This window comes from Tachypleus tridentatus, chromosome 7 (assembly GCF_004210375.1).
Source record: "Tachypleus tridentatus isolate NWPU-2018 chromosome 7, ASM421037v1, whole genome shotgun sequence".
In the NCBI taxonomy this organism is placed as follows: Eukaryota; Metazoa; Arthropoda; class Merostomata; order Xiphosura; family Limulidae; genus Tachypleus; species Tachypleus tridentatus.
In genome coordinates this window covers 5,776,091-5,794,083 of record NC_134831.1, presented here as the reverse complement: position 1 = coordinate 5,794,083, position 17,993 = coordinate 5,776,091, and the positions used below count along the sequence as shown (strand labels likewise).

The following is a 17,993-nucleotide window of genomic DNA, read 5'->3' as shown; positions in this document are numbered from 1 at the left end:
TATGTACTTTCAGGTGGTGTTTCATATCTTGCTTTGTGTATATGTTATGTGCTTTCAGGTGGTGTTTCAGATCTTGCTTTGTGCATATGTTATGTGCTTTCAGGTGGTGTTTCAGATCTTGCTTTGTGTATACGTTATGTACTTTCAGGTGGTGTTTCAGATCTTGCTTTGTGTATATGTTATGTGCTTTCAGGTGGTGTTTCAGATCTTGCTTTGTGTATACGTTATGTACTTTCAGGTGGTGTTTCAGATCTTGCTTTGTGCATATGTTATGTGCTTTCAGGTGGTGTTTCAGATCTTGCTTTGTGTATATGTTATGTGCTTTCAGGTGGTGTTTCAGATCTTGCTTTGTGTATACGTTATGTACTTTCAGGTGGTGTTTCAGATCTTGCTTTGTGTATATGTTATGTGCTTTCAGGTGGTGTTTCAGATCTTGCTTTGTGTATATGTTATGTTTTTTTAGGTGGTGTTTCATATCTTGCTTTGTGTATATGTTATGTTCTTTCAGGTGGTGTTTTCGATCATCGCATCGTAATACTCAACTGTGTATTTCGCTTCTTAAAAACAATGAACGTATGCTAGTTTGTTTTTGAATTTCGCGCAAAGCTACACGAGGGCTATCTGCGCTAACCGTCCCTAATTTAGCAGTGTAAGACTAGAGGGAAAGCAGCTAGTCATCACCACCTACCATCAACTGTTGGACTACTCTTTTAAGAACGAACAGTGAGATTGACCGTCACATTATAATGGCTGAAAATGTGAGCATGTCTGATGTGATATATATTCCACCCCACGACCCTCAGATAGCTAATCGAGCGCCCTAACCACTTGGCCATGCCGAGCCTGCGTAGGTTAGATTTATTAGAAACTGTAATTTGTACGTTTAATCATGACTGCAGTTGGTCTCTTTCATTATGTAATGCGAAATGCATGTTAATCAAACATATACTCTTCAAAAAAAGAAACGCAAAAGGCAAAATTTGAGACATATTGTTAACAAGTTTATTCCGGGTAGTTTTGTATGAAATGTGTGAAACTTTGCACATTCACTGCTGAACATCCAAAGTCTGCAAAGGCGAAGTCCACGCTCACTAGTTGAAGTTTAACGTCACTCAACGTCAATAACGAGTATGCCCCCCGTGAGCATCAATAACTGCTTGGCATCTCCTGCCCATGGAAGCGATGAGATGACTAATCACATCCTGTGGAATGGCTGTCCACTCAGCCTGCAAAGCTGCTGCAAGCTGAGGTAGAGTCTGCGGTTGAGGTTGTCGCCGTCGCAGACGTCGGTCCAATTCGTCCCAAAGATGTTCGATGGGGTTTAAATCTGGTGATCTGGAGGGCCAGGGAAGAACGTTGATGTTGTGGTGTCTCAAGAAGACAGTGGTGAGTCGGGCTGTGTGATGACGGGCGTTGTCCTGTTGAAAAACGTCGTTGACGTTCACCATGATGGGTTGCACATGGGGCCTAAGAATCTCGTCGACGGTTGCGTACGGTCTGATCGGAAATCCTACGCAGCCCTGGTATGGTTGAGGCAGTAGACGTCGCAGTGGTGGTCCTATCCCGAAGGTGACGTAACCGGATGAAGCGATCTTGTGCGGGCGTGGTCACACGAGGTCTGCTAGATCGTGGACGGTCACGAGTTGATCCATGTTGTTGGTGACGATTCCATAGCTTTGTGATGGTGCTTGGTTGGACATTCACAGCTCTGGCAACATCTGATCGAGATTCGCCTGCTTCCAAGCGACCAATGGCGTTGTTGCGTTGTGCTTCAGTCAGTCTTGGCGTAACTGTATTGCGTATCGGTGGCTTAACACTGAGCTATGGAAACCGAGAACCCGTCACTTTTATAGGGATTTTGCACATGTTGCACTTGCAGAACATGCAGATCTCTCAAACAAATTTATTGGACACGAATGCGTTTTGGCGAAAAATCCTATGTTTTTCTCCGTTATTCAAAGTGCACAACTTTTATTGTCATTTTGGTCTGACAATCAGTGCCTTAACACGTGTAACATCACATACTCTGAGCTTGTAACGTTATTACATATATTTCTCTTTAAAATAACAAAAATATCCCTTTTGCGTTTCTTTTTTTGAAGAGTATATTATACTTAGGGTTAGTAAGAAATGATTATATGTAAAAGAATTCCAGTAGAAGTTATTAAAATAGTTTAACTTCGCTTGTTTCCACTTTAGTATAAAACTTTTCAATATTATTTCTTCGTTATTAGTTCCTCAACTAATTGGATACTTATTCTGATACGATAAAGAAATACACTTCTAATAAAATACAGTGAGATTAAAACTTTAATTGATATCGTATTGTAGGATATTTTAATGTTCTTTCAAGTTAACAGTATTAATGTGTTTTTCTAATATTTAATCACAATACTCCTCAAAACATGAAGAAAATATAAACAGTTCGGGAATTTACTATTTGAAAAGTTTTTAGCCCAATTCACGAAAGTTTAAAAAGTAGACATTATTTGAAACAGCAGTTATAGTTGTTATTTCGTTACAACTATCTCTTACTAAGAGCTGTAGAAAAAAAATTAACTCGATTTCTCAATTTGTTAGGCGTTAACTGAATGTCTTGCCAAATTTCCCGAATATTTGAGTCAAACACAGAGATTTATTTGCTGAAGACATGTGCAGAGATCTGTGGTGGAATTGCTTTTCATCCAATATAATGGCGTTTTACATGATCGTAAAATGTTGTGTGTACGCTGGTTAAAAGCGGGGTTGGCGCTCTTAACAGCGTGCGTAGATAGGCGCGGTTTGCAGAGATTGTAGGTGCTGTTAGAAATGTTTAAAATATATTGAAAGTGCTATTGAAATCGATGTGTGTTCAGGGACATCATGGTCTGGCTTACTAGCTACCTTCCCTCTGTTGGAATGCTTTTCAACTGGACGAATGATTCACCCAGGAGTTAAAGAAATCAGAATCAGGGTTGATTAGTATTATTAAATTCAAGAGCAAACAAAAGTGAATATATTTTATTATATTATTGTAGTTTCATAAATAAATTCATTTTATGTTGTATTCATTCTAGTTGTATCTGGTCATCCCATAAGTAATGTCCGAAAATTTAATACATAAAGTGCGTCATAATTTCTGTCTGTGTTGAAGGTTTTAATGAATAAAATATATAATAGGACGTGTACAAAAATGTTCAGACAAATTTATAAACTAACCCAACTCCACTCTTTCAGATCATTAATCAAATAAACCCTTATGAAGATGGATGTGTCTGACGAGCACATTAGGCATGTAATGTTTTATGAGTTTAAAAAAGGCAATAGTGTAGCAGAAACTATACGAAACATTCAAGGTGTTTATGGTGCGGAGTTTCTCAATGAAAGAAAATGTCGAAGGTGATTTCAAAAGTTCAGATGAGGTGACTAGAGTTTAAGCGATGTGCCACCTTCAGGTCATGTTGTTGAATTTGATGATGACTTGCTGTTGGCTGCACTTGATGAAAATTGTGCTGTAACAGTTGAAGAACTAGCACAGAAACTTAATTCAACACATTCAACAGTTCATCACCATCTGCAACAGCTTGGAAAAGTGTCAAACCTTGGATCATTCATGGGTCCCATATGAGTTGACAGAAGCCAACCTTAGAGCAAGAGTGGACATTTGCACTTCTCTGCACTCTGGTGAACGTAACTCACCTTTTTTCGACAGGATGGTGACTGGAGATGAAAAATGGATATTTTATAAAAAATGTCAAGTGCCGCAGACAATGGCTTAGTGCAGGTAAACTGGCTAAAACACAGCCCAAAATGGACCTCCAACCTAGGAAGGTCTTGTTAAGCGTTTGGTGGGATATTGTTGGTGTGATTCACTTTGGGTTCCTGACACTCAATGTCACGATTACATCAGATTTCTATTGTCAACAGTTAGAGTGCTTTAATGTTGCACTGAAAGAAAAGAGGCCTACTTTGATCAGTCATAAAGGTGTTGTGTTACACCAGAATCATGTATGGCTCCATACAGTAAGGATCACATGTGTAAAAATTGAAGAGCTAGACTGGGAAAAACTTCCATATCCTCTTTATTCTCCAGACCTTGCACCATATGATTATCATCTATTCTGAAGTTTGCAGAACTATCTTGATTGAAAAGATCTTGGAACACATGAAGATGTCAAAACTACCCTCTCTACATTCTTTTCCTCCAAACTCCAAGAACGTTATAGAAGTGACATTCAGAAGCTTGTGAATCGTTAGGAGGAAGTAATCAATAATAATGGGACATACATTATTGATTAAATAACATTAAAAGCAATTGAAATCCTTTCTCTTTTCCTAAACCTAAAATCAGACATTACTTAAGGGATGACTTGATAGTTTGATATATAAACGTTTTATGTTGTATTCAATCTAGTTGTAGTTTGATAAATAAATATTTTATTTTGTATTCATTCTGGTTATAGTTTGATAAATAAATGTTTTATTATGTATTCATTGTAGTTGTAGTTTGATAAGTGAATATTTTATGTTGTATTCATTGTGGATATAGTTTGATAAATAAATATTTTGTGTTGTATTCATTCTAATTGCAGTTTCATAAATGTATTTGTTTTATGTTGTACTCATTCTAGTTGCATCTTTACCTTTATACCATGGGGATTCTTCTCCATCTTTACGTTTATACCATGGGGATTCTTCGCCATCTTTACGTTTATGCCATGGGGATTCTTCATCTTTACGTTAATACAATGGGGATTCTTCTCCATCTTTACGTTTATACCATGGGGATTCTTCGCCATCTTTACGTTTATGCCATGGGGATTCTTCATCTTTACGTTAATACAATGGGGATTCTTCTCCATCTTTACGTTAATATCATGGGTGTTCTTCTTCATCTTTACATTTATACCATGGGGATTCTTCTCCATTTTTACGTTTATACCATGGGGATTCTTCTCCATCTTTACGTTAATACCAAGGGGATTCTTCGTCATCTTTACGTTACGTTTATACCATGGGGATTCTTCGCCATTTTTACTTTTATACCACGGGGATTCTCCTCCATCTTTACTTTTATGCCATGGGGATTCTTCGTCATCTTTACGTTACGTTTATACCATGGGGATTCTTCGCCATCTTTACGTTTATGCCACGGGGATTCTTCTCCATCTTTACGGTTATACCATGGGAATTCTTCGCCATCTTTACGTTTATGCCACGGGGATTCTTCTCCATCTTTACGTTTATACCATGGGGATTCTTCGCCATCTTTACGTTAATATCATGGGGATTCTTCTTCATCTTTACGTTACGTTTATACCATAGGGATTCTTCTCCATTTTTACGTTTATACCATGGGGATTCTTCGCCATCTTTACGTTTATGCCACGGGGATTCTTCTCCATCTTTACGTTTATACCATGGGAATTCTTCGCCATCTTTACGTTTATGCCACGGGAATTCTTCTCCATCTTTACGTTAATACCGTGGGGATTCTTCTCCATCTTTACATTAATACCATGGGGATTCTTCGTCATCTTTACGTTACGTTTATACCATGGGGATTCTTCGCCATCTTTACGTTAATACCATGGGGATTCTTCTCCATCTTTACATTAATACCATGGGGATTCTTCGTCATCTTTACGTTACGTTTATACCATGGGGATTCTTCTACATCTTTACGTTTATACCATGGGGATTCTTCGCCATCTTTAGTTTATGCCACGGGGATTCTTCTCCATCTTTACGTTTATACCATAGGGATTCTTCTCCATCTTTAGGTTTATACCATGGGGATTCTTCTCCATCTTTACATTAATACCATGGGGATTCTTCTCCATCTTCACGTTAATATCATGGGGATTCTTGCCATCTTTACGTTTATGCCACGGGAATTCTTCTCCATCTTTACGTTTATAGCATGGGGATTCTTCTCCATCTTTACGTTAATACCATGGGGATTCTTCTCCATCTTTACGTTTATACCATAGGGATTTTTCTCCATCTTTACGTTTATACCATGGGGATTCTTCGCCATCTTTACGTTAATATCATGGGGATTCTTCTTCATCTTTACGTTACGTTTATACCATAGGGATTCTTCTCCATTTTTACGTTTATACCATGGGGATTCTTCGCCATCTTTACGTTTATGCCACGGGGATTCTTCTCCATTTTACGTTTATACCATGGGAATTCTTCGCCATCTTTACGTTTATGCCATGGGAATTCTTCTCTTTACGTTTATACCATGATTCTTCTACGTTTATACCATGGGGATTCTTCTTCATCTTTACGTTACGTTTATACCATGGAGATTCTTCTCCATCTTTACGTTTATACCATGGGGATTCTTCGCCATCTTTACGTTAATACCATGGGGATTCTTCTCCATCTTTACATTAATACCATGGAGATTCTTCGTCATCTTTACGTTTATACCATGGGGATTCTTCGCCATCTTTAGTTTATGCCACGGGGATTCTTCTCCATCTTTACGTTTATACCATAGGGATTCTTCTCCATCTTTAGGTTTATACCATGGGGATTCTTCTCCATCTTTACATTAATACCATGGGGATTCTTCTCCATCTTCACGTTAATATCATGGGGATTCTTGCCATCTTTACGTTTATGCCACGGGATTCTTCTCCATCTTTACGTTTATACCATGGGGATTCTTCTCCATCTTTACGTTTATACCATAGGGATTTTTCTTGATCTCTAAGTTAATATCCTATAAAATTTTAATTTTTTAATTCAAAATGAAACTATAGATAACTGAAGTGTATTTTTGGTGACGTTTATTTTGCTGAATATATTTATATAAATTAAGAATTAGATAGAAACTTGAGAAATATGTTTTTTTCATCAGAGTATGAAGGATACGTGAGGTTATATCGCCAGTGGTAAAATTAACAGTACAATAAATATAAATCACACGTGTTTGTAACAACAACATAAACCATTCTTTCTACTGTTGAACTATAATGTGCTCATTTTATTGCGTCGTTTAATATGTTTGTAATAACAATATAAAGCACCTTTATTATTGTTTTATAATGTGTTCATGTTACTACATAATTTCATGTGTTTGTAATAACAATATAAAGCATCTTTATTATTGTTTTATAATGTGTCTATGTTATTACATCATTTAATGTTTGTAATAACAATATAAAGCGTCTCTGTGATTGTTTTATAATGTCTTCATGTTATTACATCATTTAATGTGTTTGTAATAACAATATAAAGCGTCTTTTTATTGTTTTATAATGTCTTCATGTTATTACATCATTTAATGTGTTTCTAATAACAATATAAAACACCTTTATTATTGTTTTATAATGTGCTCATGTTTTTACATCATTTAATGTGTTTGTAATAAAAACATAAAGCATCTTTATTATTGTTTTACAATGTGTTCATGTTATTACATCATTTAATGACAAACCATTTGAACTACGTATATGAGACCGAATCGTTGAAAGACAGTTTGTTACAAATACCCCAATAACAAGTAAGTTGAATTTAGTGTTATACAACACACCCTAAACAAGCTAGTTTTGCTGCAGAAGTATTATTAAAACCATTCTTGAGTTTCTTGACATAAATAATGACATTAACTATTATATTATACGTTATAAAGATTATTACTATTTTTGCAACAGTTCTCGCATTTTTGAAAACCAAATAACCTTTGATTTATATATTGTTATATACGTCCTTTCAATTCCTTGTCAGTTGAATCATTTCTACTTTAGGTTTCACCTGCATTGTTTCACTGCGCGTGTTAAGCTTGAAAACAATTTTGTCTCAGTGACATTGTAACAGCTGGAAACGATTACTTAATCTTGATTGTTTTGATACATCATTTTCAGAAAGGAATTAGAGTATATTAATCTCCACATTTGCTGCACAATATATACCTTCCTCACGAGAAACAATATGTTAACCATATTTTTGCGGTTTTCTGGTAACTTGATGCCAAAATTGTTTGTGTAGCATTTTGTTTCTTCTTGTGTTTTTACAAGGAACATTTAATCATTTGAAAGCAATATTCATAAGAAAATACTGATGTATGTTCACATCTTGACGGCATATATCATGTACTTTCAAAACTACAACGTATTTTTGATTTATAATTATATTTAATTATAATTATAATTAAAAAAAACATTTTGATTCTGAGGAAGTTAGCAGTTTGTAAATGATGTCATTTCCTGAACTGTGAAATTGACAGTTTACTAAATTATAGCCAGGAAACATTATCCCGTCAAATATATATGAGTATATTTGTGTATGTGTGTGTGTTTGTTCTTATAGCTAAGCCACATTGGGCTATCCCTAGCGCGAAACCAAATATCTTCAAATCACCATGAGTAATATGGCACAGATACAAATTCTTGATAGACTATATTTACTGAAATATAATTAGGCAGTTCTTTCTTCTAAACAACTTATTTTCCTTTTTCTTCTTTCTCTCCTAAGAGAAAAAAAATATGTTAATAAAAAACACGTCAAAATTATATTTGAAGAACAACCATAAGGAATGGATGGAATCTGAGCTGTCAGTTTGTTTTTGAATTTCGCTACTCGAGTGCTATCTGCGTTAGCCGTCCCTAATTTAGTAGTGTAGGACTAGAGGGAAGGCAGCTAGTCATCACCACCCACCGCCAACTCTTGGGCTACTCTTTTACCAACGAATAGTGGGATTGACCATAACTTATAACTCCCCCGTGGCTGAAAGGGCGAGCATGTTCGGCGCGAATGGGATTCGAACCCGCGACCCTCAGATTGCGAGTCGAATGCCTTAACCCATTTGGCCATGCCGGGCCTATTGAGCTATCAAAAGTAAGTGGTTTTTTGTAATCTTACGTTCGATTCAAAGTGTAAACACTTTCTATCGTAATTTCAAAATTAACGTTTTAGTTGTTGGATAACAAGATTCATTTTTCTGGTTTTTAAACCAGTAATACACATAAAATACTTAAACCAATATGTTTAAAACATTCAAGTTTTAATGATTTTTACTAGAGGATATAACCAGTAAATAGTTTTTGGAGATTGATTTAATAAAACTTTTCTAATCTTTAGTAGCTTCTGCCGTGTAACATTTTCCAAACATTATCCTTATTTTAAGTTTTGTCGATGTTTATACACTCCTGTTTTTTATTTTAAATATTCTGTTTCGGATAAAAAAACTATAAATATATCGACATCGCAAACGCATATGTAACATCACGCGCACATGGGAGCACTGCTTCCTTCTGATAAAAGAAGGCCGAACATTTTGAAGTGGTTTCGTGACGTAATTCTGAATAAAGATCTGTAAAGTTAATAAAATCTAAATTTTGTTATTTACTCATCAAACGCAACTTCGAGAAAAAGTTGTTTTTTTTATTTTGTAATAAATTTCGTGAACGGCAGCTGTGCAATACACGTTAATTCATTTTCTTATTCTGTTTGTTTTTAATTTCACGCAAAGCTACACGAGGGCTATCTGCACTAGCCATCAATAATTTAGCAGTGTAGCACGAGAGAGAAGGCATCTAGATATCACCACTAACCGACAACTCTTGGGCTACTCTTTTACCAACAAATAGTGGGATTGACCGTCATATTATAACGCTCCCACGGCTGAAAGGGTGAGCATGTTTGGTCTGACGGGAATTCGAAACTGCGACCTTCAGATTACGAGTCGAGTACCTTAACCACCTGACCATGCCGGGGCCTTTCTTATTCTAAACTCTGAAAATGCATTTAATGTAAAGAATCAGTTTCTGTAAGAAACTTAACTGTCAAGCATTTTCATCAGCACATTTGTTGGTTCTAAGATACGGTCATCCATTGATACAGCGGTTCGATTCCCTTCGGTAGACTCAGCAAATAGCCCGAAGTGGCTTTGCTATAAGAAAACACATACACGTACACGTTTAGACATGACAATACATAACACCGCTATTTAGACAATTTAGGAATATTTAGAGAGGTTTGCTTTGTTTTAAATTTCACACAGAGCTGCATGAGGTCTTTCTGCGCTATCCATCCCTAATTTAGCAATGTAAGACTAGAGGGTAAATAGCTAGTCATCACCACCCACCGTCACTCTTGGGTCATTGTTTTACCAACGAATAGTGGAATTGACCATCATATTACAATGTCCCCACGGCTTAAAAGGCAAGGATGTTTGGTATGACGGGGATTCGAACCCACGACCCAACCACCCCTTAACCATCTGGAAATTTATAATTAAATACACTAGTAATCTTCTCCGATGCTTTAAGGTTGTAGCGTAGAAACATAAATGTGTCTCTGTGGACTGAGAGATTCCCTTCATTTTACAATGTAAACAATAACTAAGAAATTCTTTTCATTGGCTTTTAGTGTAGGAAGTTAGATTTTCTCATTCTGTGCTTTGCTTGGCTATCTGAGAAGATCTTGATAGAAAAGTTAAACAATACGAGTCACCTAACTTCAGACATGCCGTATCCCCTTGGACAGTTTTGTTTGAATATACGTGTTAAATAATAGCCGTTGACCACTACAATATCTGTTATACATTGTTTAATGCGTTTAATGGTTTAAGCTTTAGAGTGTATTACCTACTAAAATACTAAACTATTTTTATGTTATATGACATCGAGTTAAAGGAATATTCACGGAAACTCCTCTTTATGACATAGAGCTACATCAAATAAATCTGTTGAGGGAATCTTTCCTTGCGACATAAGGTTAGAACTAAAGTGGAAACTTTTTCTTGTGACATTAAGTTACTGAGTTACAGCAAAGGGAACTTTTTATGAGACTGAGTTACAACAAAGAGGGCTTTTATTTATGTTTGTTTTTTGAATTTTCGCGCAAAGCTACACGAGGGCTATCTGCGCTAGCCGTCCCTAATTTAGCAATGTAAGACAAGAGGGAAGGCAGCTAGTCATCACCACCCACCACCAACTCTTGAGCTACTCTTTTACTAACGAATAGTGGGATTGACTGAACACATTATAACGCCCCCACAGCTGAAAGGGCGAGCATGTTTGGTGCGATAGGGATTTGAACCAGCGACCCTCATTTTACGAGTTGAACGCTTTAATCCTTCTGGCCATGCCGGACCTTTTCTTTATGACATAGGATTACAGTAAATGGAATTTTGCTTTATTTCGTTTACGTTGAGTTACATGAAATGGACCTTTTCTTTACGACATTAAGTTATATCAAATGGAACTTTTCTTGCGGAAATTGAGTTACAACAAAGAGGCCATCTTAGGAATGTTTCCTAAAGTAATTTGAAACTCCTTATAAATATCTTGATATATTCATTATATTTATAATTTGTCTCGGTAGCGACTCAGTCAAAGCTTTTGACAGTTTTAACACGAATTCGTTTTTGTTGTGGTAACAGTGAAGTTAACACAATTTTTGAAAAGAATTTGCAGTGTGGTTCCTGTTGGATTAGAAGCAAGAATTGGATTATGATGTCTCACTTAATATCACCAATAAAAACTTTTCATATCATCTCTGTGATATTATTTGATAATCTCAACCAAAGAGACCCTGAAGGAAACCTAAAAGTAATTTGAAAATAACAACCCACTTCATTATATCCGTATGACAAAATTTTGAGGCCCATAATAAACCAAGCATCAGTATAAAAATGTACTGAAAACTGATATTTACACATAGTTTGTATTTGTTAACGAATTTGTTTTATTGAATAACATTGTTTTATTATCGAATAACCAATTGTATTATCGAATAACTGTTGTTTTATTGAATAACATTGTTTTATTATCGAATAACCTATTGTATTATCCAATAACCTTGTTCTATTATCGAATAACATTGTTTTATTATCGAATAACCTGTTGTATTACCGAATAACTGTTGTTTTATCGAATAATATTGTTTTATTATCGAATAACCTATTGTATTATCAAATAACCTTGTTCTGTACTTGAATAACCTGTTGTTTCATTGAACTGTTGTTGAAAACTAAACTTCCTTTAGCTTTTTTATAGTTTTCGTTCTCGAAAAAACCACAACAACAGCAAATTAATTCGTATGGCCTGAGGAAAGTAAAGGATATTTGGAAGGCAGCAAATCCATAATAAATCTACAAACTAAGTTGTTTTTATTTTCTTATGATGATTTTTAATTCGAACCTAAAGCTAAATATACCTAGAATGATTCAAAAATAAAATATTACTTTTTCAAGTTCGTTAATGATGTATAGTAAATCTTGCTTAAAATAAGTTCTACTTTTGTTTTTCAGGTAAGACAATGAAATCCCTGATGATATGAGAAGAACTTGAAAATCCTGCTAATTTCAGACACAAAACCACTGTTAATAAGGTGTTAAAAATACAAAACTACTATTAATAAGGATTTAAAAGAAATAGAGTTTTCAGAACTATTACTTTAGTTGTCTTGGTAGACGGCAAATAGTCGCCTTTTTTAAAACACTGTGAAACTCAATAACACTGAACAACTAGTCACATATACTTCTTCCTTTATAGTATAAATTACTGCAGAGCTGTCTATTACGTTCGTATAACAGCTTATGTTTAACATTTATTTTTTCGAGTATTATTTAACGTGTTAAAAGCTAAATTATTTTAATAAAATGTTTATTAGATGACGTTTGACAGTGCAAACGGAGTTTAATTTTGGGTAAGGTAATTACTCAAAACGTAAAAAACCGAAAAAAGTGCTTAGCCTTTGTATCGTGTACCAAACAGAACCGAAAATTCATGAAAAGTTGCTGCAAGAAGTGATAAAACGTTTCATGCTGAGTATAGTCAGACATTTTTTATGATATCTACGTTCTTGAGCTAACTAGAATTCTAAAAATAATCTAAGAAATTTGATATAGCTTTTTCGTTAATTTACCAATATAATTATGGCATACTTGGATTTACTGGACATCAACATGACACTTGAGGACAACGACACCTTCATCAACCTTACCAATTCTACATATGAAGGAATGGACTTAGGTCCTCCGCGAGTAATTTTCGAAATTGTTAAAATCTTATACAGTATAGTTTGTTTGGTTGGCCTGTGTGGAAACACGCTCGTTATTTATGTTGTATTGAGATTTTCTAAAATGCAGACTGTAACCAATATGTACATTCTGAATCTCGCTGTAGCTGATGAAATGTTTCTAACTGGCTTGCCATTCCTCATAGTCACGATGACCGTTAGACATTGGCCTTTCGGACGTGTGATGTGCAAATTGTATATGACCACTACTTCTATAAACCAGTTCACCAGCAGCCTGCTACTGACCGTCATGAGTGCTGATCGTTACGTGGCAGTATGCCACCCCATTTCTTCTCCCCGCTACAGGACCAGCTTTATTGCAAAATTCATTTGCCTCACGGCGTGGACCGTATCGGCTCTACTCATGGTCCCCATCTACATGTACGCTAACGTTCTAGACAAAGGAAGCTCGGTAACATGTAACATCTTCTGGCCTGAGAGCGACTTCATGAACGGACAGAAGGCGTTCACTCTGTACTCTTTAACCCTTGGATTTGCCATTCCATTGGTACTAATCCTCTGGTTCTATTTCCTCGTCATCTGCAAGCTTAGGAGAGTTGGACCCAAGAACAAATCCAAAGAGAAGAAGAGAACCCATCGCAAGGTGACCTACCTGGTTTTGACAGTGATCACAGTTTACGTCATCTGTTGGTTACCGTACTGGATCAACCAAGTCTACATTGCTCTTCTTCCTCCCATGCAGAACCAGACCAACATAGGGGTCGTCATTAATCTACTGGTGGGGTGCTTGTCATACGCTAATTCTGCTATGAACCCCGTACTGTACGCTTTCCTCAGTGACAACTTTAAGAAGAGTTTCGCCAAGGCCTTTACCTGTGCCGCTGGTAGAGACGTAAACGCACAGCTTCAGGTAGAAAACAGCGTATTTCCTAAACACACTCGTGGGGGATCAAGCAGAGCAAAGAAAGGAGAACGAAAAGAACCAGCAGAAGGAAAGACCCAACAAGAAACTGAACCTTCGACAGCCATAACACTGACATCACGTTCCAACAACATCCTGATGAAGGACAAGGGAAACACAGTTACGAACGGGTATGAAAAGAGAAGCAATGAAAATGAACCTGTAACACAGGTCTAAGAAAACGACTGACCAAACTTCAACAATTAAATGAAACAAAAAACCTTTAGTGTTCGTAAAAAAAAGAAAGACCAGAAGTCAAATGAAAAAATGTACTCTATTGCTATTACTTTATGTTTTATCTGTTTGGCAAATATTTCTGTAGTGTTAATATCTAGTGTTTATAAGAACAGATTCATAATCCCGAACATTTTTACTGGATAAAACTATGTGACCATAAGCTATGATGATATTTAGTGACGTAAAGAAAAAGAAATTTTACAGGGGTGTCATTAAAAAAGAAAAAAAAAAGAATAGCCCAAGAGTTGGCGGTGGGTGGTGATAACTATCTGCCTAAGCTCTAGTCTTACACTACTAAATTAGGAACGACTAGCGCAGATAGCCCTCATGTAGCATTGCGCGAAATCCAAAACAAACAGACATCATTACAAAATCTTCACGAGTCACTTTTTGAATACAGAGACCCAAGAACTTTGAATTGCTGTGGTATTTGAAACGGAGCCCAATCGTCGATCGACACTTCCAGAATTATGTAAAGGCATGACGTGAGATGGATTACAGTTTCTCATAAAGAGAGGATTTTTTTTAACAACCGTTTTGTGCTGGAGAACAACTAGATGCAGTTGTTTCTAAGGAGCTCTTTCTTCTAGTTCTTACATTCGCAACCAAACATCCAGTAACATCTTACAGTTTCAAACTGTTCTCTCCTTTTGCATTAAAATGAAATACAAATAAGCTAATTTCTGGTAGTAGAAAAAGTCGAAATTCATTGTCGCTAATATTAAACTGAGGTTAAATGAGATATTTATTATAATGTGTGCTCTGTTGATTATGTATAAATACATTTTCGTAGTGAGTGGGCTGTACCTGGCTATATATATGCAAAAACGGCTCGTTTGTCAGGATGACAGGTCAGGTGAACCTGACGATGACCGAAGAAGGTCGAAACGTTGTTCGCTCTTCTATGTAAAATATTTTCTCAACCCAAACGAGCCGTTTTTGCATATGTATTTCTCTACAAGTGGGTTTTCTCGACATCACTGTACCTGGCTATATTAAATTCGTGCCTAGTGCAAGTAAAGATGTAACTGCATTAAATATTTGATGTTTAAAATTTATGTATACGTATTTCAATGTAGTAAGTTTCGTCTGGATGTTAGTAAACTGGTATCTATTGTTCGGGTAAGAGGTACTTCTAATGTTATTGGATTTTGAAATCACAAACTGTGCAAACATTTGGTAAGGTAGGGATATGAATTTGAAAATCCCTAGGTCATTGTTAAGATGAATAAAAGACGTCTGCTTGAGATCTAATACAGCTTTTTTATATAAGAAACGTTAGCTGCTTTACAGCTAAGCGTATATTGTAATACACTACACGTGTAGATGTGGCACGCTGTCTTGTAAACGTTTATTGGTGGCATCAAATCACACTTTTATTATAATACATTACACGTGTAGATGTAGCACTGTTCAGTAAACATTTATTAGTGGCATCAAAGTATAGTTTGACTTTTCCACATAGGATCAAGACAGGTGTTGCAACCTTTTCTTTACGTCATCAAGAATGATAAACTTTCTCATCATTTGTTGACAAGTTCATTAAATTTCCTTTGTTCTCTTGCTTTTGTGTCGTCCCAAAATAGCTGACTTAAGCTCCAACTAACGATTCCATTAAGGGCTAACAAACTAAACGGACGTGAATATTTGGACGTTATATTTTCGTATGAAACATTGTAACCTCCTGTTAGGGTTTTTCTTAAACTTCCATGTTATTGTACTTCACTGATCTTACCAAGATTGCTATGGTTAACCACTATTGATTGATTTATTCTTTTACGTGACGAGATTGGCTTAGGTATAGTCAACCGACTCCATCACCCAAATGTTTTATTATTTATATAGTATACTGCTAAGGCTTGGTTCTGATAATACAATATATTACACACGGTTACTGTTTAGAAACTAAGTTTATGTACTTAACCACCAACAAACTTACATCCGAATTTTCAGCTTTTTTTCCAAACCATAATAGTTCTAATTTTGTGTTACTGATTGTGTTCAGTCCGTTTAGAGGACAACATTCTAAATGTTCCATGACAAGAGGTGCTACTGGGATTATATATATGTACATTATTATTCAATATATATATATATACACATTTAAAAACTTTTTGTCGGTCGAAGTAGCAACAATTTATCTATCAGTTTTATTCTATAAAAACACTTTTTCCAGTAAACATAAGTTGTTGAATTTCCGTGTATTAGGTTATAATACTTTGTACACTTAACGAAACGTGTTTAAATACATCTACCTGTACACGTATCGATTTTATTCACGTGCTACGTGTTGATTACAGCATGTTTACTTTATAGCCACAAAATGTTATAACTTGCTGTAGTCTTTGTAGGAGTTTTCTTCAATATTTGTAAATTTCAAGCACTGAGAACTGGTGGATATTTATTGACGTAACAATGTTGTCATTGTATTATTAATTCGTAAAATAATTTTAAATTCAAACGTGTTTGCTCTGTTGCCGTTAGAATGTATTAATGTATGAAGCTTACGGCAATTCGTAAAGTAAAGAAAACTAAATGAATGATTTCAAAACGGAATAAATGTTAAAATGATTTACCTTTCTGTTTTTCCAATACTGTTTGTTATAAATGAATGATATGAGCGTCCAATAATATTTATTTGAATATATATCTAAAAAAATTAAAAGATAAATAAATCATCCGAATCGCTAAGTTTCTATTCTAAAATATTTAAGTAAATATATTTAAATTTAAGACTCGTTTCGGTTATTTGTTCCTGTTTGCAGTTTATTAATATAAGATGTAAAAAGTAAATGAGTTATATTCTGACAAGATCTTAAAACCTAAAAAAAAACAATAGTATGGACTGTTTTTACATAAGTTACATTTTTTAATATCTTTGTTTAATAAACTATTTATGACCGAAATATAATCGTCACTTCTAAATATTTTCATCATTTATTTATTAATCAGTGTTAGATTAAACTATGTTATTGTTTGTTTGATAATAGATTGTGGAATGATAAATAAATATATTTCGAAATCGTGAAGTTCTCTTAGTCTCGTATTTTTTTTCGATATTCGTTTTCTTCGGACATAATTCAGTATTAATTTAAAATATTTTCTAGTTACAAAAATATTAATAAAACTTTTTCACGGACAATTATTACGGGATCAGATAAAATTTGATTAATTAAATGTTAAAGCTTGAAATCATAAACTATGGAGAACAAATATTAACGAATTAAAATCACTGACGATTTCTTATGTTACACAAATTTAGAGTATTCTTTTTAAACTGGTTATCTCTTGAAGGATTACAAAATAATCGATTGTAGCTTTGTCTGTTTATGAATTTAGCTCAAAGCTACACTAGGGCCATCTGTCCTTCGAAATAAATATTTTGTATAACTATAATAAAGCTTATTTCTTTCGACCCGGCATGGCCAGGTGAGTTAAGGCGTGCGACTCGTAATCCGAGGGTTCCCGGGTTCGCATCAAATATGCTCGCCTTTTCACCCATGGGGGCGTTATAATGTGACGGTCAATCTCACTATTTATTGGTAAAAGAGTAGCCCAAGAGTTGGCTGTGGGTTGTGATGACTAGCTGCCTTCCCTCTATTCTTACACTGCTAAATTAGGGACGGCTAGCGCAGATAGCCCTCGTGTAGCTTTGTGCGAAATTCAACAAACAAACATTTCCTTTTCTTGAAAGAAGAGGGATACATATAATTCTCTCAAGCATACGCAGTCTGTTTACACTTGTACATCTTACAGAGTACAGGGTTGATCACACTTTACAATGTTAATTTGCATAAGACAAAAGTTGTAT

At 35.3% G+C, this 17,993-nt stretch overlaps 1 protein-coding gene across 5 annotated transcripts in view; it reads left to right on the top strand.

The window, feature by feature from the left end:
- Nucleotides 1–17,211, top strand: part of LOC143255038 (somatostatin receptor type 5-like) — a 180,598-nt gene extending 163,387 nt beyond the window's left edge. For all 5 annotated transcript variants that reach the window (XM_076510057.1, XM_076510056.1, XM_076510059.1 and 2 more), the window contains one exon: nt 12,254–17,211. In XM_076510057.1, coding sequence (XP_076366172.1) covers nt 12,881–14,122 — 1,242 coding nt within the window. In that variant the 5' untranslated portion in view covers nt 12,254–12,880 and the 3' untranslated portion in view covers nt 14,123–17,211. The remainder of the gene's footprint in view (nt 1–12,253) is intronic.
- Nucleotides 17,212–17,993: the final 782 nt, after the last annotated feature.